Raw genomic sequence first — 25,628 nt, forward strand, 5'->3', positions numbered from 1 at the left:
TCAAAGCCAACACATATTAAAAAAATGTGTCATTTACAATACCAATAGCTCACACTTTCCTAATGCGAGACCTATTGCATTGCAAATGCTTGTTTCATTTACGACCTGATGAGACCCAAATATTCTTGAGGAAGCTCAAGGACTCATGAGCTAGGAGTGAAACGTGTCAGCTCCAACAGATATATTCTATACTCATGGTGAAATGAGGAAGGTCTTTTCACCTACATTTCTTGAAAGGAAATAATATAATACTTTTGACTAAAATTAAATATTTGGATTGGATATTAAATGGGTACTAAAAAAATGAAGATTTACAAACAGTATGACTGTGGTATTAATAGACTCTAATAGTATATGCAGTTCTCTAGGCACAATTCAAATGCCTTCCATGTTGAAAGAAGGATGGGAAAAATAGCACTTGATTTCTTTGATCCTATCTCAACCAGGCAACAGTTTCTGGTTGGTGAAGATGAATATTTCAAATTTTTCACAGTCTCACCCTCTTTTCATAGCATGCCAGAGGTGGTAAGCCCTTTACTGTACAATATCTACTTGACCTAAGGGACACCCAGCGCAGATGATGGGACTCCATTTAATAGGAAAGACTTTATGTCAAGTCATAAGATCGTCCTCGATTGGAAAGGCAAGACTTCAGTGACTTTTATGGTCATGGTAAGGCTAGCCATGCACGTTGTGAAACTCACCAAAGTTCCCATTATCAAGATTTTGTGTCATATACTGAAAATTATTGTGACACCCTAAACAGCAATACTGGACAATCTCCTGCTTAATTACTGTTTGTGGGAAGAATACACACAAGCAGGCCTCATATAATGGAGGTTGTGAAGAGATTCTCCAGCAGGATACCCACATGAAGAGCCACATGAAAAAATGCAGAGACAGGAGAAGCAACGACATCCCGTCTCACTTATGCCATGGTGGTGCCATACAGATTAGCTTGAAAAGCTGACATAAGAATGAGCTATTTGAGCCTCGTCCATACCTGATCAGTGACGTGAGAGGATCATTGACAGAATGCCTCACCACCATACTACCTGTGGGATAGGTCTAGTTCTTTATGGTGGTGCATCTATGTATATATAGTGGGATCCTACCACCGGTGTTTAGGTGATGTGTATCAGCCTTAGAATTTGTTTTTTAATCCATGATTATTTTGCTCATTCAAGACCCAGCTAGCCTGCTCAGCATACCAGTATTGGTCACTGGCCTGGACAGAAGAGAAGGGTGCGGTCAGAAAACTCTGTGGAATTCCAAATTCAACTTGGCATGTTATCCCCCCCAACCATCCTTTGATTTCCTTCCTTGATTTCAGTAACTCCATCATATCCCAATCACTACCCAACCTGGTCCGGTCATGGTAGCCTCTCAGCATCAGAAGGGAACAGATGCAGCTGAGTGGGTTCAGGCTTTTTATATCATCCTAGGTTGGCATCAGTATGGTTAAGGAGTAACGTCCATTCCCCTTTCCCTTCTATGAGCACCATCACCCTAACTGTGGGGGCTGCACTTGTCCACAGTGTCTCAGAGGCTGTAAAGACATGCCCAGGAATAAAACTTTCCGTGGTGTTGAAGCGACCGACAACTGGCTCCAGTCAATGTAATGTCCATGCTGAAGAACAAAGGGATGTTCCAAAAACAAGTGTTGACGTGCTGAGTAGCATGAAAGAGGAGTTATAGTGTGGTAGAAGGAACACTTGAATTGGTGCACAGAGGGCACCCTAACACCCACCTCACCCACATGCTGACTTTTGGTCAGGGGAGACAGGAGAAAGCCAGCTGAGTGAGAAAGGATGGCTGCATTACCTGACAGCAACAGCAAATCCAAAGCAACTCTGCAGTTTGTCTAACTGGTAGGTGATGACCATGCAGTGGGAACATAAACACTGAAGCATCGCACCAGGAGTGCTATCTGAAGTGTCCCCAGAGCTCATTTAAGAACGAGGCACTCCACCTCGATCATGGCATAATCCATTTCATGGGAATGCAGCTACGAATGGTGTGTAAAATGGACTGGGCGATGTCTTCAACGTCCATTCATTTAAAGGTCAGCCCCAAAACCTACTCTGTAGAAGTCTATTATGGAGATGAAGGGAGAGCCAAAACCAGGACAGGGGAGTACAGGATCTGAACCCAAAGCATGTTTAAGGTCGTAGAAGTCCATATATTCCTGTTGATCCTATGGAATCCTTACAGGTATTGCTTTCTGCAGTAGAACATTAGGCTATTAATATTAAGGGCCCTATTTATAGTTTGGTGAAGAGGGAACTCCATCATAACAGCAATGGCATATCCCCTCCACCTCTCTGAAGGTCCACCCATCTCATTTAGATATGGACAGACCTTCAGCACGTCGTCGATGGAGACTAGACAGTCTCCACTGTCAACATACACCTCCAACAGCCCAACAGAATTAGGGCTGACGGAGTTTTGGCCATTTGTCCTCCCACCCTATTTAAAGTGGGTGGATAAAGGGACAGTTTTCACTGTCTGTCACCTCCAGGTAAAACCTGGTGGTAAGAGACAGTGAAAACTGTCCATTGACCCCCACCCCATGGGAGAACACTTCAATGGCGAGGGGAGCTTAGTGTTTTTTTTATTTTCAAAAAGTAAATCCTGCTTTGGGATTTTCTTTTCCGAAAAAAACCATTGAAAGTTTGCTGCACTTCTCCATCATGTTGACGGAGCTATTCGTCAAACTTTCAATACATTTATAGGAACTGCTGTGACTACCGTTTCTGTAAATGCAAAAGATTTTTCACTGGACCGGCAGACATCTCTAAATTTGTCAGGCAATCACTCCCTCTGGGTGACTGAGTACTTTACTCCACTTAACAGTCATTTCCATTAACTGAGGAAACTTGCACTGCTTTTCCCCAGGGTTAGCATTATTTTAAAACTTGCTTGATGTGTCAAACCCTTTATGCCCAGACATTTTTGCCAAATACGCTCATGCCTAAACCCATTGAAATCAAAAGCATACACATACAATATCCTATCAACTCTATCTTGCATCATTCATATGTGTTCTTTATTATAGCAGGTGATAACAGCTTTTTTACTACACCCACCCTGCGTCAAGTTTTGAGTTCTAGGATCCTTGAACATGGGTTTACCATCAGTATCTACGTCATTCACTTTTTCACTTTTTCTTTGGTATCTCTAACAACCAACACCAAATTCTTCATGGATCTTCCCATACACATCACCTCTTCCATTTTCTTATTCTCATGTACCTAACAGCAACCCTATTCCCTTCTCTACCCATATCTCCACATGCTTTACATTCCTCAGACACCAGTTTTTAGCCATACATGATGGTACAAGGAGCATACGTGAAACATGTAACCTTATAATTTTCTTTATTTTTCTCTTTCCCGCTTTTAATTTTTTCACATCACTTAGGATCATTCTTGGTCGTCATAATGTTGACTCCCCTAGCAGTCGTATTCAATTTTCTTGCCCATTATTTTGATTTTTCCATGCTCTTTTTCCACATGAATCGCTTTATGAAAAGGCAGATTTTCACTGCAAGCTGATTTTACATTATCTTTAGATTTTCTCTGGTAACCAACTGGTCTCTTAGCAATTGCCCTCTGAGCCTCTCATATTCTCAGTTTGCTGCTAAGAGTTTGAATACTGAAATAAAAGTGTCAACATATTGGTTAGATCCTTGGATTCTTGTAATGAGTTGGTGACTGTACATATCCGCTCTTGTGTCCCTCAAATGAGTTTTCTTGTTGTTTACAAGTTATTTGAAACTCATCTAAATACCCGCTCTTGTCTGGTGCATGTTCTAGTAGATTATTTTAACCATTTGGACATTCCACTCCAAAGAAGAAAATCAGGAGTATTTTGTTTCTTTCAGGCCGAAATCTTAAAACTTCATTTGCTCTTTGGATCTTTTTTGGAAAGGTCTCCACCTCATAAGTGGATTTCCTGGCCTTTGCAAAAATAGAGGTGGTGATGCAATATTCTGCACACTGCCCCATAGTTAAAGTGAAATAAACTAAAAAAAGAATCTGTGTAATGAAACGGTTGAGCTATACAATGGCATGCTTATCACAGTCAACTCACAGGGTCTGTTTATACCATGGAAGTGTCTACAATCCAGATGATTATATTCCTTTTCAATATTATACTACTGATCTTCACACCAGCTAACAATGTAAAAATGCCATTGCGGACTGTCTGTTGCACTACCAGTTTCAAAACAGTGCCAAATGTAGCATGTGGATTACTGAGGAAGGCTCAAAATGTATCACCCTATAGTTACTGGCAACAAAGTCACAAACCTGCAGAAAATTGCTTTAACCCAGAGCAGACCTGTGGAAAATTGCTTTAACCTAGAGCACCCTCTTGAGACTCGCTCCAGAGAGAGAAGAAAGACTGGGACACTTCTTGACGAGAAACAGGTATATTTACTCGTAAAGGAACAAAGTGAAGGGCCCATCCAGCAGTGTCCAACCCTCTAGGATCCGCGTCTCCAACTAGTGCTGGACTGGGAACTCAAAGCAGCCCTGGCAACTTTCTCGGACCAGACCTAGGGAAGCACTCCCTTGGCCCGGGAGGCCAGAAAAGCTTGCTTGCTACTTTTGTTATTAGGAGCCGATATTGCATCACTGCTGCAAAACCGGCCCCCAGTAACAAAACAGGCCCCACTGCTGCAAAACTAGCCCCCGCCTTTCCAGCCTTCCGGGGAAATTCCCAATGACCGGTACAGCTAGTCCAGACCTGTCTTCTATCGACTCCTCGCCCACAGATCCAGAACCAAAAATCAAGGACAAGCCAGCAGGCAAAGGTGCAGGAAGCCCAAAATGTTATGGAAAACATTCCATTACCTACAATGGTGATGTGATACAGTGCACCCATATGTCACTGTTACTGTGCACATTCCAGGGTATATGTTTTTTCATGGGTTAGCTCATCGCTTATCTCTTAACATGAATGTTGTGTCTCCATTTTACTGCTTAGTTCACTGTGCCTCTGTCTTCATACAGTGTTGTAGACTAAAGATGGCTGCCATGTATGTGATGTAATGACCTCAACACCAACACCAACCTAGCTGAAACGGTACCGCCGCATCACAGTGTTGCGTCTAACGGTTGTCGGTTCCACATGTCACCAGCAACGGCTTCTTCAATAAATGTATATGTGTGTCAGCTGATCATCCTCCAGATGTCAAGAGACTTGACATTCACTGGGCTCCAAACGACCCCACTCGTAGACAATATCACCACCCTTCAACAATAGTGATTCTACCAGCTTTAGATGAAAGACAGGTGAAGGTATTGAAGCCTGTATGCACGTTGTAAATGGTCCAAATGTGCAAATATACATCCCACCTGGCGCACCTCTTCTCATACAGTGGGTAAGCAGGCACTCACCACTTTTCTATAAAGTACAAGCACATAGAATTAAATGGAAGAGGTGAACTTCCAGAAGCTCAGACTCAACTGTTAAATACAAGATTATTTGTTTGAGCAAACATGTGGAATGAAATCACACACATTACAATTTACATTATAGGAAAGTCCCCCTTTTTGTATGGTCACACCCACTTTTCGCCCCTAATGCTCATGGTTATGACTCTGCTGCCCAGACCCCAGTGCCTGTGCTCTCTTCCAAAACGGTTGTGTTCAACTTGGTAATCCCAAATTGGCAAAGACTTTACTCCCTTATAAGTTCCTAGTATATGGTGCTGGGGGTATCCAGGGCATTAGTAGTAAAGGGGTCCCCAGAGCTGCAGCATAGTTTTGTCCCACCCTGGGTGAACCAAGCAAACTACCGACAGCAGGCCTGCCATTACAGACTGCAGAAGCAGTGCAAACTGCTCAAACTCGACTATGCCCTCACCATGTGTGGCACTGTCAAACGCACCACTATTACTATATATCAGACACCCCTAAGGTAGTCCTCCACAGCCCAGTAGGCAGGGTGTAGTATATTAAAGGTAAGGGCATATAAGTGCAAGCCTATATGTCACTAAAGTGGCGTTTCCCCATTGGAAACTACTATAAGTGTTAGCTGTCCGTAGGATAACAAGGGCTGTGAACCAGGCACTTTCGAGATTGGCATCTCCATTATGCCTTTGAATCTCGGACTTGCTGAAGCGCGGTACTACGAACCCAGTACATTCCCTTAACATGGGGCGACTTTTACTATAGCGGTGAACACGATTAATAGATGCAACATCGCTTGCTGTTTCTTCGTACATGGAAGATCAATATTGCCTATGCATAACCTTGAATGATTAGGCTGTTGCTATAGGATTGACAACTCGACTTCTTTGTGGCCTATTACAACTGACGGTTCACTCTAGCCCTGACGAAGTCCCCTTGGGGATGAAACGCGTTGGCTGAGGCCTTTTTAACATTTAAAATAAAGGAACTTTTCCAAAATTACTTTGCCGTCTATGAACCAGTTCTTTTGGTGCACCATCCTTCACTCACACAATTTGCTATCTGTCTCGGCAGTGGAGCTTCTGTGCGGCTAGCCCCGGATGTGATTTGCACGACTACCAAAATACTGCAGCTTTCTTTTTCTCACTACAATATATCATGTTTGGTATCAAACAAAATGCCTTCTAACCTCTAAAATGAATCTCGTACCCTGGGAGACATGGCATGCACCCAGGTGGAGACCTTAGAGGTTGCTTACCTGGTTGTCAAAGCTTCACTGTGTTCTGGCTAGCACTTTACCTTGTCTGCTGCTGCCAATACAAGATTCTGACTTCATGCCAGGCAGTGTGATCACACCCAGGACTAAGGAACATAGGCTTGGGCAGGAAGGAGGTCACACCTCGCTCCTCCCCAGCAGGAGAGTAAAGTGGCACATCAAGGCAGAGAGCTTCAAAGGCTACACTGCCTCTGACATGCACAAGGGCTGACTACCAATGTAGCAAAGCAGCACTTCCCCTGCCCCTGGCACAATTGCACCAGAGCAGGTGGGAAATTACCTATGCAGGGAGGTGTACACCCCCAGAAGGCTCCCCATAGCTCTAGGGTGAGCAGCCTGGTCTGTACCCTACAATTCGATTTCTGCCATCTTTAAAATGACAGAATAAAGGGTTCTGGGTAGAAAAGGTGACCTACACACCCCAAATGTGTTCACCTCAGGGGCGAACTAGCTGCAGGGACTAGCTGTCCATTGGTTACTAGCTCCCTCAACCCTAACTCTCCTAAATCTAGGATTTAAGGGACCCCCTGTCACCAGAACCTCAAATCTGAACAACTTGCACCAAGAAAGCCAGAAGTACACTCAGACTCCACAGGACTAGTGGCACTAGTCCCCTGAAAAATGCAGGAAACAAACCCCTCACTGGATACAAAGAATCGCTGTCCATCAGGCCCTCCGTGGTATCGCCCAAATCTAGGTGGTCCAGTGCATTGTGGGAGTTGTAGTCCTACCTGTCTGAAGTTTCAGGCTGCTACCTCACTGCCCCGGAACCAGTACAGATCCAGTACCCTTTTGCTGTGCTTACCGCTGCCAAGACTTGTTGGTCACCAATCCAGTAAATGACCCTCACACTCAACGCTGCGTCTACAGGGAACACTGTGCAACCTTCGTCCTAAGTCAAACGCTGTGTATTTGTTGTGTTTTTACATGCTGTTTCTTGCAGCACCATGTAAGCAGTAAAATCAGCACCAGCGCAGCTCCTGTTCAGCACCAAGGACAACTCTGCACACAGATTCGAGAAACACTGATTCGTTATTTATTAGCCTGTTCTGTCTGCAGCTCTGCAGACAAAAAAAGTCTTAAAAACAAAGGGCAAGCTGTAACAACGGGGATGGATGCAAAGTTAATTATAGAAAAGGAGGCCCATAAGGTAAAATAATGAGAAAAAGAGAGGGGAGCAGAAGGAAGAGAGAAAGGATGGACATATGTTAAGAAGGAAAAAACTCTGACAAGGAAGGATCAAAAGGATGAAAGAATGGACGCGAGGGTGAAAGGATTGAAGGATGAAAAACAACATTTGCACGGGTGGGTGAAAGAAAGAAAGAATGGATGGATGGATGAATGCCTGAATGGAAGGGTTAATGGATGGACGGCAGGTTGATAAAAGGAGTGAGAAATGATGGCTGGATAAAAACAATTAATGGGAGTATGTGTAACAGGAAGAATGAATAATTGGGAGTATAAGTGGAAGGATTGGTGGAAGACTGTAATGATGAAATGGTGGGCGGGTTCTATGATAAAGGACGGATAAATGCAATGGTGAAAATATGGATGAAAGGAATCGTGAAAAGACGGACAGATGGATGTAAGGCTTTATGGATAGGAGATAGATGGACGGAAGGAGGGATGAAGGGACCTCATCTAGGATGGATAGGCCTCACTTGCATTGCTCTCCCAATTGCATTCCAGATATGGATCGAAGTGGTGGGTATTTTAATTTTCTAGCTACTCCACTGTAGAGGACGTTTGAAACAGCAAGCAAGCTGAAGATGCAAGTCGATGGAAAGAAAACATTATTTGCATGTGAAGATTGTAGTATATGAGGTATTTCTGATCAGCAATGGATCAAGCAAACAGTCTGTCAGCTGCTAGGCTTCTGCTAGGACTAGACCCTCGCTCCAGCAAGGTCGGCTGATCAGCTCAGAGGTTGGAAGCACAAAGTAATGACTGACAAAAAGAGAAACGTTCTATGTCTTTTTTTTCAGGTGGAGTACATATAAAATTAAAAATAAATACCTTCAATTTGCAGGTTCATAAATGGCAACAAAATTGGGTTTATATTCTGGGCTGTCAGCAGACAAAAACACACCCCTGTATTTAGCATGGCAAGGAGATCATTAGCACTACAATTCCCAGAATGCAGGTGAGAGAAACATTCAGAGCTGACTAAACTCCTTACATTAGAAATAGGACAAGTTCAGGTCTCTGATTCGAGGTAGTTTCTTTCTGTGTCTTTGTTTAGGTAAAGCATCAGACTTTTTATTCTCTTAGACAGTATTGTTTGGACGGGGCAGATATTTTGGGAATGCGGACTGGCTGAGATCATGTGAGAAGCGAGCATTGTCTTTTCTTTCCCTCTTCAATTGAATGCACCACTGTCTTTTTAAATCGTGGGTCGCGAAGCTTTCTTGAATCGAACCAAGGCCACTTTGGATCTGCGCGCGCTGCTCCGTGATTGGCTGGTGATTAAGCGGGGCTGATGAGTCCCACCTGGCCCCTTTATAAGCTGATAGAGAGGAGAAGACGTTGGTTCTCTTTTTGGTGCAGATCTTTAACGGACTTCTCAGGTGAGTTGCACGGTAGGACCGGCTACGCGTTGATGCGTTTGGGCCAAACCCATGGCTGCGGGGCTGAGCTATGTTAACTTGCCTCAAAGCTTTATGTGCTTTGAGACTTAAAGTGCGCCGCTCAGCCCCTAACCTTCGCTTTTCAGAAGGTATGCGTGTCACGTTGTATGCAGGGTTGGATTGGGATTGAAAATCGGCCCGGGCACGCAAAAAACAAGCATTTACAATGCAATGGTCTCGGCAATATTATAGGTGGAGCTATTGGCATTGCTCGTTTTTTTTTGTATCCCTAAATAAATGGCATTGTCATTTATATTGGCAATAGCTTAATTGCTTGCATATGCGAGACCTATTGCATTAGGGTAGAGAGAGAGAGAGAGAGGTAGTGAGAGAGAGAGAGAGAGAGGTAGTGAGATCGAGAGAGAGGCATGAGCTGGAATAGAGACTACACAGCCTGGGTATTCGACAATCCCAACATTTGGCATTGCCAGTTGGTTGGTGGGGGGGTGAGAAAACGTTGGGCCCGACACTTGTACAAATTATGCGCTGGGCCGTCAGTTTTTCCTTTACTGATGCGCGCCATATGTGTCCTTATAAAGGCACGTTAGCATCACGTCGCTTGAGGCAGCGTGAAGGACACGGATGTGCATAACATGGTCATTGGAGTCTCATGATGCGACATGTTGTGCACACAGGAGTGCAGATGTATCTGGAAATAAAGCCCCAGGCAAGCGGCATGGCACGCACGGTTTCACTCGCAGGGATAATTTTCACAAACAAGCTCTCCGAGTGAATGGGTCTTTAAATAGACTCTTAAACACGCGCTGTTAAACTACGCGGGATTGTGCGTGCCGGAGAAATAATCTTTATACTGTCACTTCGTCAGCTGGTGGCAAGCTGGGCACAATGGGTTCTGCTCCAGATCAAGTGGGGCTGGCATGTCACACCCCAGAAGTCCAATACTGGAAACATGCACAGCGAGTGAGTGGTTCCTTGGTCCTACGAGTATGAGAGATATCTCTAACTCCCGAGGCGACAACCCTTCAGCCACAGCCTCGAACTGACCATAAATCATGTTGATGACAGATTGCGTCAACCGCCCACTGTCAACAAATGACGCCCTTCCACCTCTCCCCTGAATGGAAGGCTGGATGACGTAATTACAGGTGGTAAAATCAGGGATTCTTTTCTCTTCCCCCCCCCCCCCCCCCCGACCCCTTGCTTAACTCTAAACACTGTGAGCCACACGTGCCTGTTGACCAGACACCCAAAAAGGAGAGCTCGACCAGCCCCGGCTAGCAGGGGAAAGAGGGGCATTACTAGAGGCTGTACCGCGTGCTCTCTGTTTTTATTCCCGGTCCACCAGCTGCGGATGCTATTTACTAAAAAAAATTAAGAAATGCTCTTCTCTCGTATGGCTTGAATAACGCCTTCTATGTACATTTGACAAAGGGCATGTTTGCTTATAAAGTTTGTAGTGCAAGCTTTTGTAACAGTAAAGGAACTGTCCCGCGCTGCCTCTGCCATCTTTACCAGTAACTCAAAATCAAGGGGCCTGGGAGGGCGGTGAGAGGGTGGTTTGGTGAATAGGTTCTGCACTCCACCAAGGTAGGTGTACTGTGTGCCCTCCCCTCTGTAATGAAGAGGCTGGGCGCAGCTTGGGGTAGATAAACCAAGATTGATGTAGTCCAATAAGTAAACGCCTATGACCGGGAGCCACACGTGAGCCTCGCACGACGCGGACGGCGTCCACGACACGAACACAGCACACCACTCAAATGACAACAATGTGTACCACTGGCATGCGCGGCCTCGCAAAACCAGACCACAGAGCCGTATATCTCGTGGCTACACGAGACCCATCACTACACCTTCCCCCTAACACACTAACACATACACACCAACAACCCCCCATTCAAACCAGTGCGCACAACTGCAGTTCACTGCACATAATTCATCATTGTGCTCCAAGGTCAACCTTTGTTGCTTTCCCTCTCCTACATGTTAGTACAGTAAATGGCGTAAAACAAAGCCTTAAATACTTGTAAATGCATGCCATCACGATATGGCTTGACCACTGAGTTTGTATGTATACCTTGCATTAATGTTTTGGCACTCTGAAGTGGCATGCTTTTCCCAACACATAAAGAGCACATTTATAAAATTAAAATAAAAAAGAGCCCCCTGTTTAGTTTGCAGCCACCGTTGGTGGGTGGCAATGTGCATTTTCGCTGCGGCGGCAGACATGGGTGGAGGTGAGTCCTTCCGGAGTCTGCTCCAGACAGGGGGACAGTGCCTCATCACGCACACATTCCAAAATAACTGGCTTCAGCTACCACCAAGGAGAAACCTCCACTGTTGAATAAAGGAAAGCATCTGACATAAGAAATAAACTGCCGGGGGGCTAGGTGGCGCACGAGCTGGCGGGCCGCACTTCCGTGAGGCTCCAGCAGCTCGGCAGAAATATCCGTTCGAATCCTGCCCAAAGAGTTTACTATGATGAAATATAACAGCAGCAACTTATGTACGGTGATCGAGGCTTCCCAAAACTAAAGACTGAACTTCGGAGAATGCGGACTAATTACTGAATCGGAAACGCAAAACTGGCTCGGTCCCCCTGACACTGCACCATGCAGTGAGAGGCAACGTCACGCAAGTCCGAGGCCACTGTGGATGGGATAAGCCTAGCGAGATAAAACCACCAGGTTACGATAGTAACGCAAGGCAACAAGAGAACCCTCCAGTAAAGCGGTAGAATCCAGGAGAAATATTGCCTGGGAAGTGATCCGGTCTCTGAGCCAAGCTGGGGAACTTAAGCCGCCACGCAAGGTAAAAGCGATCTCTGCGTAGATTAGAGGCGCAAGGCCGCAAAGGAAGCTCTCCTATATCGCGGCAGAGATCGAATCTGATACAGCCCGTGAAGAGACCACAGGACAGGACCGCGCTAGGGATCAGATGCCGCCGGGCACCCTAACAAATAAACCAGGCGGCATAGCAACAGGTAAAGGAGACAGTGGTAGCCGGGGACCGGTTGCCGCCTTGAAGTACCTGCATAAACAAATGACATTGCAAGAGAGGTCTTAAAACGAGAAGAGCAATTGCTGAGCCGGGTGCACTAGTATTTTTGCGCCGCCCGCCCGCCCACCGCGATGCGATCGATGCCGTGGCTGGCGACCATGGGTCTGTCGCGTCTGGTGGTCGGACAGAAATGGCGGCCTCAAGCTTCCGAAATTTTTCGGATTCGGGGGCGCGTTTTGCTGTCCTGAGTGACGGACGACGTCACGAGCTAAAGAACAGCAAAACTTACGCCCCCGAATCCGAAAAAGACAGAGCTTCTTTGGAGGGACGGTTCTCTCCTCCAATGGCTGGCCTCTGTTTAGGAAGCCAGCCAATGGAGGAGAGACAGGGCAGGGAGGCGGGATCCAAAGCCCTACTAAGGGTCATTAAATCTCCGACCCCAGACTGCGCAAGCGCAGCCTCTAGGTCCGAGACCTAAAAAACGGCCCACATTTGCCTAATCAATCTGCAAATCACTGCTTTGGCGTACTCTTATGAAAAAACTAGCATTTACAATGCAACGGTTTCACCTTTGGAAAAGTTGGAGCTATTGGCATTGTAAACGACAATTTGTATTTGTGTTGGTTTTGAAAACGGATAAATAAATGGCATTGTCATTTACATTGCCAATAGCTTAATCTAACGCAAACGTGAGACCTATTGTACCCTACGGATGAGCTCAGCAGACCGCAATTACTACCACACACACACACCCAGAGCCACACACACACACACACACCCAGAGCCAGCCACACACACCCAGAGCCACACACACACACACACACACACACACACCCAGAGCAGTCGCATACACACACACACACACACACTGGAGCAGTCACATACACACACACACCCAGGAGCAGTCACACACACACACACACACACACTCTGGAGCAGTCACACACACACACACTCGGGATCAGTCACATATACACACACACTGGAGCAGTCACACACGCACACACTTGGGATCAGTCACATATACACACACACTGGAGCAGTCACACACGCACACACTCTGGAGAGTCCCATACACACACACTTGAGCAGTCTCACACACACTGGAGCAGTCGCACACACTCTGCAGCAGTCACATACACACACACACACACATTGGGGCAGTCACACACACACTCTGGAGCAGACACACACACACACTCTGGAGCAGTCACATACACACACACTCTGGAGCATTCACATACACACACACACACACTGGAGCAGTCACATACACACACACACTGGAGCAGTCACATACACACACACACACACACTGGAGCAGTCACACACGCACACACTCTGGAGCAGTCCCATACACATACACACACACTGGAGCAGTCACATACACACACACACACTGGAGCAGTCACATACACACACTGGAGCAGTCACATACACACACACACTGGAGCAGTCACATACACACACACTGGAGCAGTCACATACACACACACACACTTGAGCAGTCACATACACACACACACACACTGGAGCAGTCACATACACACACACACACACACACACACACACTGGAGCAGTCACACACACACACTCTGGAGCAGTCCCATACACATACACACACACACTGGAGCAGTCACATACACACACTCTGGAGCAGTCACATACACACACACACACACACTCTGGAGCAGTCACACACACACACACACACACACACTCGGGATCAGTCACATACACACACACTGAAGCAGTCACACACGCACACACTCTGGAGCAGTCCCATACACACACACATACACACACACTCTGGAGCAGTCACATACACACACACTCTGGAGCAGTCACATATATACACACACACTGGAGCAGTCATACACACACACACTGGAGCAGTCACACACACACACACACACACACACACACACACACACTGGAGCAGTTGTGTGGCCCCCAGAGCTCTAGTTGGGTGCACTGTCTCCTTCTCTTGAGTTTCCCTGCAGCCATGGGTGCTTCAGACCCTAGTGTGTGGCTAAGTGGCTCCCACAATGCCCTGCGGCAGTGAGCTATAGTGAGGTTGCTGATGGCAGTGCACTGACTTGTGATGACACACTCACTGGAGCAGTTGTGTGGTCGGCAGTGCCTGGAATGGATGTCCTTGGGCCTACCACAATGCCCTACGGCAGTGAGTTGTGATGGTAATGCACTCACTGGCTGCGGTCGGTGCCCCGCACACACTGGAGCAGTTGAGTGGCCGGCAGTGCATGGTTTGGGTGCCTCCCACAATGCCCCGCGGCAGTGAGTTGTGATGGCATTGCACTGGCTGCGGTCGCTGCCCCGCATGCACTGGAGCAGTTGTGTGGCCGGCAGTGCCTGGGGTGGGGTGTCCTTGTGCCTCCCACAATGCCCTGCGGCAGTGAGTTGTGATAGCAGTGCACTGACTGGTGACACACATACACACTGGAGCAGTTGTGTGGCCGGCAGTGCCTGGTTTGGGTGCCTCCCACAATGCCCCGTGCCAGTGAGTTGTGATGTCAGTGCACTCACTGTCTGCGGTTGGTGCCCCGCACACACTGGACCAGTTGTGTGCCCGCCGGTGCCCTCAGCGCCTTGGAATGTCTGCCTTGGCACGGCTGCCCGCAGCCCTGCCCAGACGCTGCTGTGATCTTGGCCGCACGCAGGTGAGTGGGCGGCGCTGCTGGTGCATTCACGGGGCACTCTCGGGGCACTCAAGCTGCCGGGGATTTGTGCACATTGTTCTGCTGAGGGGTCTCACAGGGAGGTGTGTCTGCCTCCTCTGGCCCTAGCTGCTGTCAGCGGAGGGCCCCGGGCCTGCATCCGCCTTCTTGCCACATTCCTTCTCCTTCTGGCAGCCAATTAATGAAATGTCTGACATAGCACCGCAACGGGACTCAATGGATGCAAGGTGCTTCCTGCTGGAAGAGGGGGTGCGCGGAGCATCCGGGGAAGGTGAGATGGATTCATTCGCTGGGATCAGGCAGGAGAAGGGGTTAAGGAGCGGGTAATGCAGAGCTGGCTCCCACGCCGGAGGAGTAACTCTGTCCTACTCGGAGTTGTAATAGGGCTGTGCGGGGATTATTGGAGCACAAGGAGGGACGGACGGAGAGTGGGAGAGGGAGAGAGCCGCTGCGGCAGCCAGAGACGAGTCGAACTGCAAGGAGCGCAGGCGGTGCAGCACTCACTGGATCTGCATCTGCAGCAGCACGCCCTATTGTCATGTTGGGTATACTCTAAAGGAGATAGCATATGTATACAAGTCCAGTCCCGGGCCGGCAGCCAATCACAGCGCGGCCCGGGGAATGACGTCAGGGGGTTGTCCCGGGCCGACCGGCGGTGATTTTCACACGGCAACAGATGAGGGGTGAGCTCCCTCGAAATAAATAAAACGGGACTGAGCAAATTAAAAGAAGCACTCCTCCGCGCGGACCTCGGCGAGAGGGAGGGTGTGGGGGGCGGGACTTAAAAGAGACAAACGCCCCTGAATCGCGTTGTGACGGGGGAAAGAGTAATTGACAACCATCTCTTCCAATGGCTAGCCTCCACTTATGGAGCTAGCCAATGGAAGAGAAGGCGGGACAAAGCCCCACACTGTAGGATCATAAGATTTCGCCTGCGCGCGAGCACTGCTGCGCAGTGCTACGGCCAGGCGAAACCTAAACTTTAGGAGGGGGTCAAAAAAATGCACGCGTTAGTTCACAGTGGTGAAACAAGTGAGGCCACTTCTACTCAGGCCCCCTGCCACCTCTCAGTATGTGCACTCATTAATGGGCCGGCCCGCGAGACAAAAGGAGTTACACCTCTTGCTAAACTAAGGTAATGAGCGCCCATCTGCCTCTAGAAAGGCCACTCAGACACCCACTGGGACGCTGGCTGTGTTCAAACAGTAGAGAAAGCGTCCAAATGGCCCCCCAGACTGCTAAAAAAAAAAGAGGCCCCCCGCAGCACTCAGACACCGGCCCCTCGGGCATTGCCCGAATGCCTGCGTTACCAATCCGACGCTGGTTGTATGTCAAAATTCGTGCAAACACGGGTGCACCTTCCCAAGCTGGTGTCGTAGCTTGATGTGAGTAGTTTATGCGGTTCACCTGTCGGTCCAGTATGTTGGAGTTGGACCTCTGATTATTTATATATTTACTAGGTTAAGGGGCCCTGCCTGGGTCGAGTAGAGTGGCACCAATGGAGCTGCGCCGAGCTTAGGTGCTTTCACTTTACAAAAGTCAAAATGTATTAATGCTCCTATAGCAAGTCGTTGGACCGCCCTATAATGCTATAACTATCTACAACGAAGGTTGCTTTTTTCCTGTAAGCGTAAACTTCACTTTTTTTAAATTTTTTTAAATAAGAATGTTCCAGGAATATGTTTGGCTGTGTTCGGGCTTCTGGGCCTTCACGTTGCGTCGTGTGACGCAGTGTGTAATTTTTGGCTGCTCTCCTTCGGGCACGTGGGCCAATGTGAGGCACGTGCCTGTTAGCTGAAAGCACAGGGGTGTGAAGTAGCACCTCAGCAATTGGCTCCATACAAAGTGCCTAATAACCTGCCCAAAATTTGTAGTCTGCTGCCTCCGCCCCGTAAAGTTAACTTAGTCACCGTGCAAGGCTTCAGTTTTTTTATTTTTTTTATTTTTTTCCTTTTGTATTTTTATCTCCCCTGTAGAAATCTTCAGACATGGGACATAACGCTAGCAGAATGGACAAACCAGTGGCTCTGCTGTGGAGTAAGTTGTACCTGTTTTTTGGGGGAGTTTCTTTGTGGCATATGCCCTGATCTGTTCCTTGACGGCCGCATCACAGCGGAAACCAATGCAATATGTTCACTTTGTCATATTTCACTCTTCCACCCCCCCCCCCCCCTTCAAATGGATCAACTACTTTGAAGGCCAGCTTATCTGACTGATATCCCACACATTAACATCTATTTGGGGTGCAGTGGTGGGGCGGGAGGCGTTGTACACTTGCATAGCTGCTCTAAATAGCTCCTCCCTACTCAGGTTGTGAGTTGACTGAGCAGAATAAAAGCTTTTCGTTTAAAGTGGAGGTGGAAGAGTGTGAGCAGAAACAAGCCCTGAAAGCGCGCCCAGGCTCCATCAGCACCGGCAAATCCTACCATCGGTTGGTTCTTAACGCGGTAAGTGTGTATTTTGTCGAGGAGCAGTGAGTTTTCTGTTGTAAAATAAGTTGTTGTATACCCTTTGTGACCTTTAACCCTAGAATTGGAATTGCTTCTCTTTGACACTTCCCTTTCTAATTTCACACCCTTTTACCATGTGTTAAAGGTATCTGATTTTAAAACTTGCTTTGCCTTATGAATTCTCTAACTTGCCCAGCTCTTTGATGCCATCCCTGGATTTCTGAAGTATTCCAACTTATCTACTGTAGTTAAATAAATAGACCTTCTGCGTTGGCTTTTTCTTTTACGCCTAGTGCCGCTGCAGAGTATCTCTGTATATTCAGAAAACCTTACGCCTACCTCTATCTCCTTTGGTAATTTGTCTAAACACTTAATTTGTATGCGTTAAATGACATAATGGCAATCTACAATTTGACATCCCAGTAGAGGAGTGCTCTGAATGTTTAAGCAGGCCCTCCTCGCCAGTATGTAGGGATACTTTTCAAATGCCGTGCTCTAGAGTTGCCCTTGCACTGGGATGTTAGTGTTAGTATGCTGTATGACCTATTAATGTAGCCCCAGTGCTAATGTCTCTCGAAATAATGCAAAACAGACCATCTTGCATACTTACTATCAGTTAGAAGTGTTCTGGGTCTACAGTTGCAGACTTACTTCAGGAGTTTTTCCTAATTGGAGGTACCCTAATTTGGTTTAGTTACTTGGGAGTATGATCCTTTTTTGGATGCAGTAATTATAAACTATGTAGCCTGTTTGAATAAATAGAACTCTGATTGTTCTCAACTAATATATGAATCGGAGCTTGCTTTGTGTCCGTTTTTTTTTTCTCCATATGTTTATGCTTCATGGTGGTTTAAAGTTACTGCCTCTTAAGAGGCAGTTTCCTTTGCCTGATCAGAACAGCATCGGCGCCCATCTTGTCCCTTCCCGGTGAGCTGCTGGGTCCCCCTAAGGACTGTAACACTGGTTCGGGTCACCCAGGAGAGATGCCCTGTGGGTATCTTGAGATCCTATTCTAACCCCGAGGATTGGGTGGCTCTCCATATTCATTCAATGTCCCACGATACTGCCTGTTCACAAATAAAGTGGCCTCTGCTTTGAGGTCCGGAATGGCCATGGAACGACTAGGGGGGGGGGGGGGGGGGGGGAGAAGCGAGCAAGGCAGCTACGGGGTTCCATGAAACCAGTGGTTGATGCATGTTAGCTGAAGAATGGGTGACCACTGTCTCTCCCAAGCATTTGCTTGCTTATGGATTTCTGTTAAGATTCCGAGTGCTCATTTGAAGTGTGTATGTAGATAGATATATCCCCACTTGCATTGTATTCTGCAGCCTGGCACTGCTTGGTTGGCTCATGTACATTTCCAATAACACTTTTTACAGTCAGCACGCATCTTGGCACTAATGAAGGTTCAGCCATGTGGGCCACCTTCCATAAATACTTTAAATATCTTATTCTTGTCTCGCCTCTGATCACTTTGGGATGTGCAACCTGGGGCCTTTCGGAGTACTCCATATAAACTGTTAACCGTTAAATACTAAATTTAATGGGGCACCTTGGAGTGGTCCTATAGCTATAAAGCTTCCATATCACCACGGACACTCTACAGGCAGGAGGAGAAAACGAATACTGTCTGGCAACAATCCAAAATGAAGGCGCCCACAGAGGAAAGTGCTGGAAAGACACTAATCACAACAAACCGGACACGTTTTGTCCTGGAGGCCTGCGTGTGATTGAAGCCTGAGACGAAACGCATTACGTTGTGGTTAAACAAATGCTTTCAGCACCTCCTGTAAGTGCTTATATTTTGGATTATGAACTAAAACGTTGGAGTGAACAATTTGACAGCTATATGGGAGAACCGTTTTGGAGGCCAGGACTACCTATTGAGGCTGCAGCAGCCCTAACTTCTCATTCTTTCTTTTACCGAAAACGTAACTTTTTTTTTTATATTCAGAAATGTTATACTATGTCCTTGCCCTACTTATTTTTACGATTAAAACTACAGTGAACTAGTAATTTTCCAATAGTCTATTCTCTTCCCTCTCTGTAATTAGAGTTCGCCCAATTTAACATGTATTAATTATCTTAACACATGTGGTCTTTTAATTTGCCTTCAGCACTGGCTTGCTCTTCAAGCATTCCTTTTTGACCAGCTCATTTACGTGCGTTTTTTAGGTCTTCAGACTGCACATGCCCTCTGGCAGACCCTTGCCTTGTAGGAGCTTAGAGGCTGCCTATTGGTTGGCTTCGTTATCCCTCATTTGCTTGCTTGTCAACTTTTGTATGCTTCCTCCTTTGCTCCCTACCGGCACATGTACACATTCCTTGTATCCTTGCACTGCTTAGTTGTCCAACACCCTTTTTTTTCTTTTCTTTTTTTTAGTGCATGTCTCTTACTTCAGGTGTTTTCCTCTGCTTACTTCACTCCCGCAATTGTACATGTACTTGCCCCAGCCCCTCCTATGCATACTCTGCTGTCAATGTGTTTGCACTAGGCCTGATCACCTGTCCTCTGCCACGACTTCCCTCCCATGTTCACCAAAGAGCACATGACTACAATAAAAAATATATCCAGCACTGTGTAGATTCTAGCACTTATCTAGTGTTGACAGTGCTGCTGCTGCACAACATGGCTACACAACATTGCCAAAGCAAATAACACTCATAGGTGAGACCTAATTGTTTTGCAAATGCATGTTTTTCTTTCCTCAACTGCCCCATGGTCTCTGATCTAATCTTCTCCACCTGGTGCCGTAGCTTCAACCTGAGAATCTACTCCTTCATACTTCTGCTCTTTTTGTATTTGACCAGCAGCATGCATTAACTGTGACTGGTCTGCTGTACCCATGTTAACATGATCTGATGCTACTTTCATTTCTTGCAGTGCCACTAATGGGGCTTTAGTTGTGCACACCTGCCATACAAAGCCTCAGTCACAGGAGGGTAGTCTGTGAAGATGGGCTTGATGGTTAAGCTGTGAGCTCCAGTATGCAGACCTGTTTCAGCTGCTGCTGATGTATGTGCTCTGTTTTGGTGGTGGTAGTATGCAACAGGGTGGCTTGACTATTACTTATCTCTGCTCCAGGTTTGTATGGGAGAAAAGGCCAAGGATGAGCTCCACATCATTGAGATTCTGCCAAAAGAGGACGAACAAGGTGCAAAGCCCGTGCCTATTGCCTCTTTAAAGCCATCAATCCTTCCAATGGTAAGGTAACACTTGTTTTGCTGTAGCGCAGCGTTACCTGGCTGGGGCTTGGGGTTTGCGATGAGCCCCACACTACAATGCATCTTTACTACTGTGCCTACCCGTTTTGTTTCATTACTTGTTTGATCCTTTGCCTCTTCACTCTACCAAAGACTTGCAGTTAAAGCAGATGGGTTCAGGAAGAAAACAAATTGAAGTCCTGAGAGGTAGGTAGAAACTTTTTAAGACTGCCCGTCTCCTTACTGGCTCAGGGCACATACTATAGTTTCTTGCAAGCATCAACTTGCTTCCTTTTTCTAGGCTGTACAGTGGTAGGTATCGATTAAGCTTACTCAGAGTAACCCTTTCTGGGACCAGTCAGGCACTTCTTTGAAATCTTACAATGACAGACGTGACCTGAAAACAAACCTCCCTGCATTAGATACAGATTAATTAATTGATATGCTATTGGAACAAGCAAATTGTTACTGCCCAGTTTTCAGGGAGATTGTTAGCTTGGGTCTGCTCCCAAATCATTCACGTCTTTTGGATCATTAACAGTTTTCACTGGAATGTTTCTTGAGTGTTGGTGTTATAGCATTTAATTGGTTCAGTGTGTGGGGGGGGGGCTGTGTTCTGGAGTGAAAGCTCTAAGAGCAGCTCATTTTCACTTCTGGTCGTCCTATCTGACTACATATAGCCTGCCACATTTATTCCTGGTAAGAACATTGGCTGGTGTTGGAGCCTCAAGGTAGATGGCCTTGGGATGAAATGGAAGGCTTTCTTGGGATTCGTGTGTGTTTCGATTTTATTTTCTCTGCAGGCATGATGGTACAGTCTGAATGCCACCACCTTGGTTCCGCTAGCAAAGGGCGAGGAGTCATTTAGAGCTTTCTTCAGAAATGACCTACCATGTCAACAGAGGTGGGCTGGTGGTATTCGAGTATTCCAGGTACTGGAATGAGTCGTTGGCTTTCACTTTTTGGGATAACTGGAAAGTGGATCCCCTACAAACTATGCAGGAACTTCCCAGTAGAGCTGTTGTCACCCAAGATGTTACTAATTATTGAAGCTTCAAATGCCTTACGCATGCCATGAGGCACTTTGGCCATTCTTGCAAGGCCTGCATGGTAAATGGAGGATTTAGATTTTTAAAGCAGGTTGGGTGTCTTGAGGTTACCAATGGTGTTTGACTAACCTTTATTTCTCAACAGGCCACTTTGGTGGGCTGGGAGCTGACTCCCCCGGTCACATTCCGGCTGAAGTCCGGGTCTGGCCCAGTGTACATTAGTGGCCAGCACATAGCATGTAAGTTACTCACTGGTTCTCCAGTCCATCCCCCTTACTGACAAAGGGCCCTGAACACAACCCTTGCGGTAGCTGAATTTTGCTTCATGAAATTTCACATGTCTCCTACATGGTGCATGCAAGGTCTTGGATGCAGCTTTATGTACTGGACCACCATTCTCATCCCACTTACCTGACCGATTTCCTTCCTCTGAATTTTCGCTGCAGGAATCACTCATCCAGTCTGATACAAATTATTTGTGCATTAAGTAGTATTGATTTAAAGGTTTTACCCTATTGTGTTGAACTTGCAGCTGAAGAGGAAGCTGAAGAAGAGGCAGAAGTTTCTCCTGTGAAGCCCAACAATAGGCAAGCCACACAAGAGAACTTGCCCCGCTAAGGTAGGACAATCAGTGAGCAGAATGTCTGAACTCGGTATGTTGGCTTTCGGTTTTTATTCAGTTCATTTCCAATTCAAAGTTGCCGCCTCAATATTATCAGTACTTGTGTATCCTACACCAGCAGTTTGTGTGGGCCACAGATGTGGCCTTCAGATTTGTCACCCCTCTAGCGTTGAGTACTCAAATTATCCATGCAACTTCCATATGTTGAGATTGGTCATTTTGCTCATGTGTTTAGTCTCACTGTCCAGTTTGCCTCTGTAGATTGTATGCCAGGTTTTTAAGGAACCATAGTGGCTATCCACTTTACTTAATTTTCTGTTAAATAGGTTGAAATGGGAGGGGGTTAGTGACGTAGGTTTACTTTTTCGGCACTGTGTGGGCATGCATGGCACAGATCTGTTGCATTCTAAAGGTTAGTAACTTTCACCAGGTTGATGCCCGTGTTTTGCCCGAATTAGACAGCAAGCTTAGATACTGTTTGCATATAATTTGATTACTGAATTGAGCAATTTTACTCAATGACGAAATTTATTCTGAATGGGGGGGATGATTTTTGGAGAGCCCTGTATTCATGGTGCAAACTGGACCAAGAAAACATTACTGCACTGTCCCAAAGCCGTGTCTGGCCAATCTAGTGTGCTTGGAAGTTGTCATTCCTGTTTGAGGTTGAATCTAAAGAGATGCACATATCGGGGAGTAAGGCTTTTTGGCACATGAATGAGTTGTGCATTGCTTTTATTGAATACATTTGGGTGCATGCTGGTGCTTTAAGATCTCTCTGCAGACTGCTCCTCTGATCGTTTAACAGGCCTCCCTTGTTGGGTATTCAGTGCTGACAATACATTAGCAGCTAGTGGTAACATACTTCACCCCAAATGAAACTGGTTCTCCAATTTTCTATTTTCTATAGGAAAAGGAAAATGGACGAAGAGGATGAGGAAGAAGAGTAAGTATGACCAGCTGCAGTGTCTGGTATGCTACATCAGTTACCTCCTGTTGCCCGCTGAAACGTCGCCGATTGGCTAGTAGTGTGGCTAACTAGCGACTCAAAGATTGATGGGTGGAGCTGCTACTCATTTGCAGAAGTCGGACCAGTAATTGGTTATACTCTACACATGACTTTTACTCTGGTAAAATGCTCCTGTATGCTATAGGAAGCACCTTGTTGATGTGGGTGTTTGCGGTCTACTGCCCTGCTTCAGTACTCCTTAAACATCACACCTGTATCAAACTGGGGGCCTGATGGTTATGTTAATCTAAGTTCCCATGTTGCTCTTTAAAACTCATTTGACGAGGCTAATGGGGTATCATATTGGCGCTGGCATGGATTACTTTCATGCAAGATAACCAATGTTTCTATATCCTTTAACCTGGGAGTGTGCGCTCAGGTACTTTATTTTCGTCATGAAATTGTTTGATCAACGGGTTTGCCTTTTTATAGAAACTTCTTGTCCTTTCCAAGCTCTGGGTGGCACTGCATGCCAAAATGGCAACCGACTGAACTGGTCTTTGTTTCCATTTCTCTCCCTAGAATGGAGTCAGAGGAAGACACCAAAAAGGTATAGTGTCCAAGGATGGCCAATGCACTCATCTGAGGCCTGATGCTTCCCTTTGGCAGGAGTATGACTAGTGTCTGGAAGCTTCTGTCCTGACTGCCTTTGGAGAGGAGCACCTGGTGTTCTATTGCAGCCTATGTAGTGTCCTTGGAGGCTTAAACACGTCTACTCCTTCCCCATACATCACCAGTTTCCCATTCAGTTAGTGAGTCTTCTTACCACCACTTAGACTAATTTAACCATGGGTACTGTACTTGGTGTGACCATGGCTAGGGGCAGCGCTGTGACTGGGACCTCTGCCAGTAAGCAGGTGAGGGAGATTCTATATGGGTGAAATGTAGAGCATTGGAGAGGGGCCTTGAACTGACCAATGTAGTTGGGTACAGGACTGTTCTAGTTGACTTGCTGGACTGCAAACCACTCGATCCAGTGTTAGTACAAAGGCAGTATCATAGTGGCTGCCCTTGTGGGGGAGCAAAGGGAGGGTGGACTCGTAAGTCTTGCTCACGTGTTCAGGCACGGTTGGGGTAATGCTGCATGCTCAGTAACGGCTTTGTTTTCTTGTAGGGAAAACCAGCTGCCAAAGGAAGGAAGCCTGCGGCGAAGAAGTAGGAGCGATACTGCATGATTTTGCCTCTTGCTTCTAAATGGATAAAAAAATAAACACACTTTTCAAAAAAATTGCCCTGCTGCCTTTTGATTAAATCGGTTATGGGGTAGAAAACCTTGAGCTAGCTTATCCACGGTGTCATGAGTGGAGAGTACGTGTTCTGGAGAGTACGTGTTCTGAGCTACCTATGGAAATGGGGCAGAGTCGTGGCGTCTGATCTACTCCTTTTGAATCTGTGCAAACCATATAATGTCCCAGTGACTTGAAGAATAATTAAGTGTAGTAACTGCAGAAGTTATTCAGTTTCTGTAAAGCACGCTGCTCAATATAGTTGAGCAGAGTTTGCACTATATAAACTGGGAACAAATAAGCAGAGGGCGGCGGTGGGTGTCCTGCAGCATGGCTACTACAGGCATTCGGCTGGACTAGTCCTAGCGAACACAATTCACGTAACATTTTTTGTTAACCGGTCCAGAGCCATAACCATATACTGAAGCTCTGAAGCAGTCTTACCGTTTAGACAGCGATTTTCATTTTATGCATGTGCGGTTAAAGGGAGTTAACATCAATTAAAATTAGTGGAGCCCATTTGGCCACACCTTGAGGACAAGGAATCAGTTGGCTTTATTACAAATTAATGCCAAACTGATTAATCACTAGAGGCATCCTTAAATGTAAAGTTAAATTAAGTCTTTGTAGCATCCAAGAGTATCAGATGTAGGAATGCAGAAGATGACATGGGATCTGATCCGCAGTGTTAAGGTTTCGATCCGCCTGTCTCTGCATTGATAAATCTAGGTACCTAAACTAATACTACACTAAATTTAGAAAACTTAGTTAAATCTGTGCAAGCAGGATGGTGTCAAAGTATAGGTCATACAAATCATAAAGCTACACAGAATATGGGCAGAGGTCTGTACCCCTCAAAGTCAAAAATCTTCCCTAAAGACTAACAGTGTGAATTAACCCACAAAATTCCATGTCGTCAACTCCAGTACTGCCACTTTTCATTGTAGAAATGGTTACTTTACTTTCCCATCCTACAGTGTAAACATCGGGATGACCTTGGATGCCCTGCTCCTGGTAACTTGAATTGTAAGGAGCCTTCTCATAATTCATCAGCACCTCTCCTTGCCAAATGTTCTCCTACCGTACCT

At 46.3% G+C, this 25,628-nt stretch overlaps 1 protein-coding gene across 1 annotated transcript; it reads left to right on the plus strand.

Moving 5' to 3' along the window:
* The first annotated feature begins 9,199 nt into the window (after window positions 1-9,199).
* Window positions 9,200-24,542, plus strand: LOC144790852 (nucleoplasmin-like). Its single transcript, XM_078665517.1, has 11 exons — window positions 9,200-9,263; window positions 16,957-17,017; window positions 17,291-17,453; window positions 19,814-19,871; window positions 20,516-20,635; window positions 21,829-21,922; window positions 22,216-22,296; window positions 22,541-22,562; window positions 23,216-23,251; window positions 23,837-23,864; window positions 24,429-24,542. Exons 2-11 carry the CDS (start codon window positions 16,969-16,971, stop codon window positions 24,471-24,473), a joined length of 696 nt encoding a protein of 231 aa, XP_078521643.1. The 5' UTR covers window positions 9,200-9,263; window positions 16,957-16,968; the 3' UTR covers window positions 24,474-24,542.
* Window positions 24,543-25,628: the final 1,086 nt, after the last annotated feature.

Source organism: Lissotriton helveticus, chromosome 11 (genome assembly GCF_964261635.1).
Source record: "Lissotriton helveticus chromosome 11, aLisHel1.1, whole genome shotgun sequence".
Lineage (NCBI taxonomy): Eukaryota > Metazoa > Chordata > Amphibia > Caudata > Salamandridae > Lissotriton > Lissotriton helveticus.

What these genes read in the sequence shown, in the direction of transcription:
- LOC144790852 (XM_078665517.1), top strand. Translation starts at nt 16,969, where the DNA reads ATGGGACATAACGCTAGCAGAATGGACAAACCAGTGGCTCTGCTGTGG. An exon ending in CACACAAGAGAACTTGCCCC is followed by an intron (nt 22,297 to 22,540) that starts GCTAAGGTAGGA and finishes TCATGTGTTTAG; the next exon opens with TCTCACTGTCCAGTTTGCCT. An exon ending in GAAGAGGATGAGGAAGAAGA is followed by an intron (nt 23,252 to 23,836) that starts GTAAGTATGACC and finishes TTCTCTCCCTAG; the next exon opens with AATGGAGTCAGAGGAAGACA.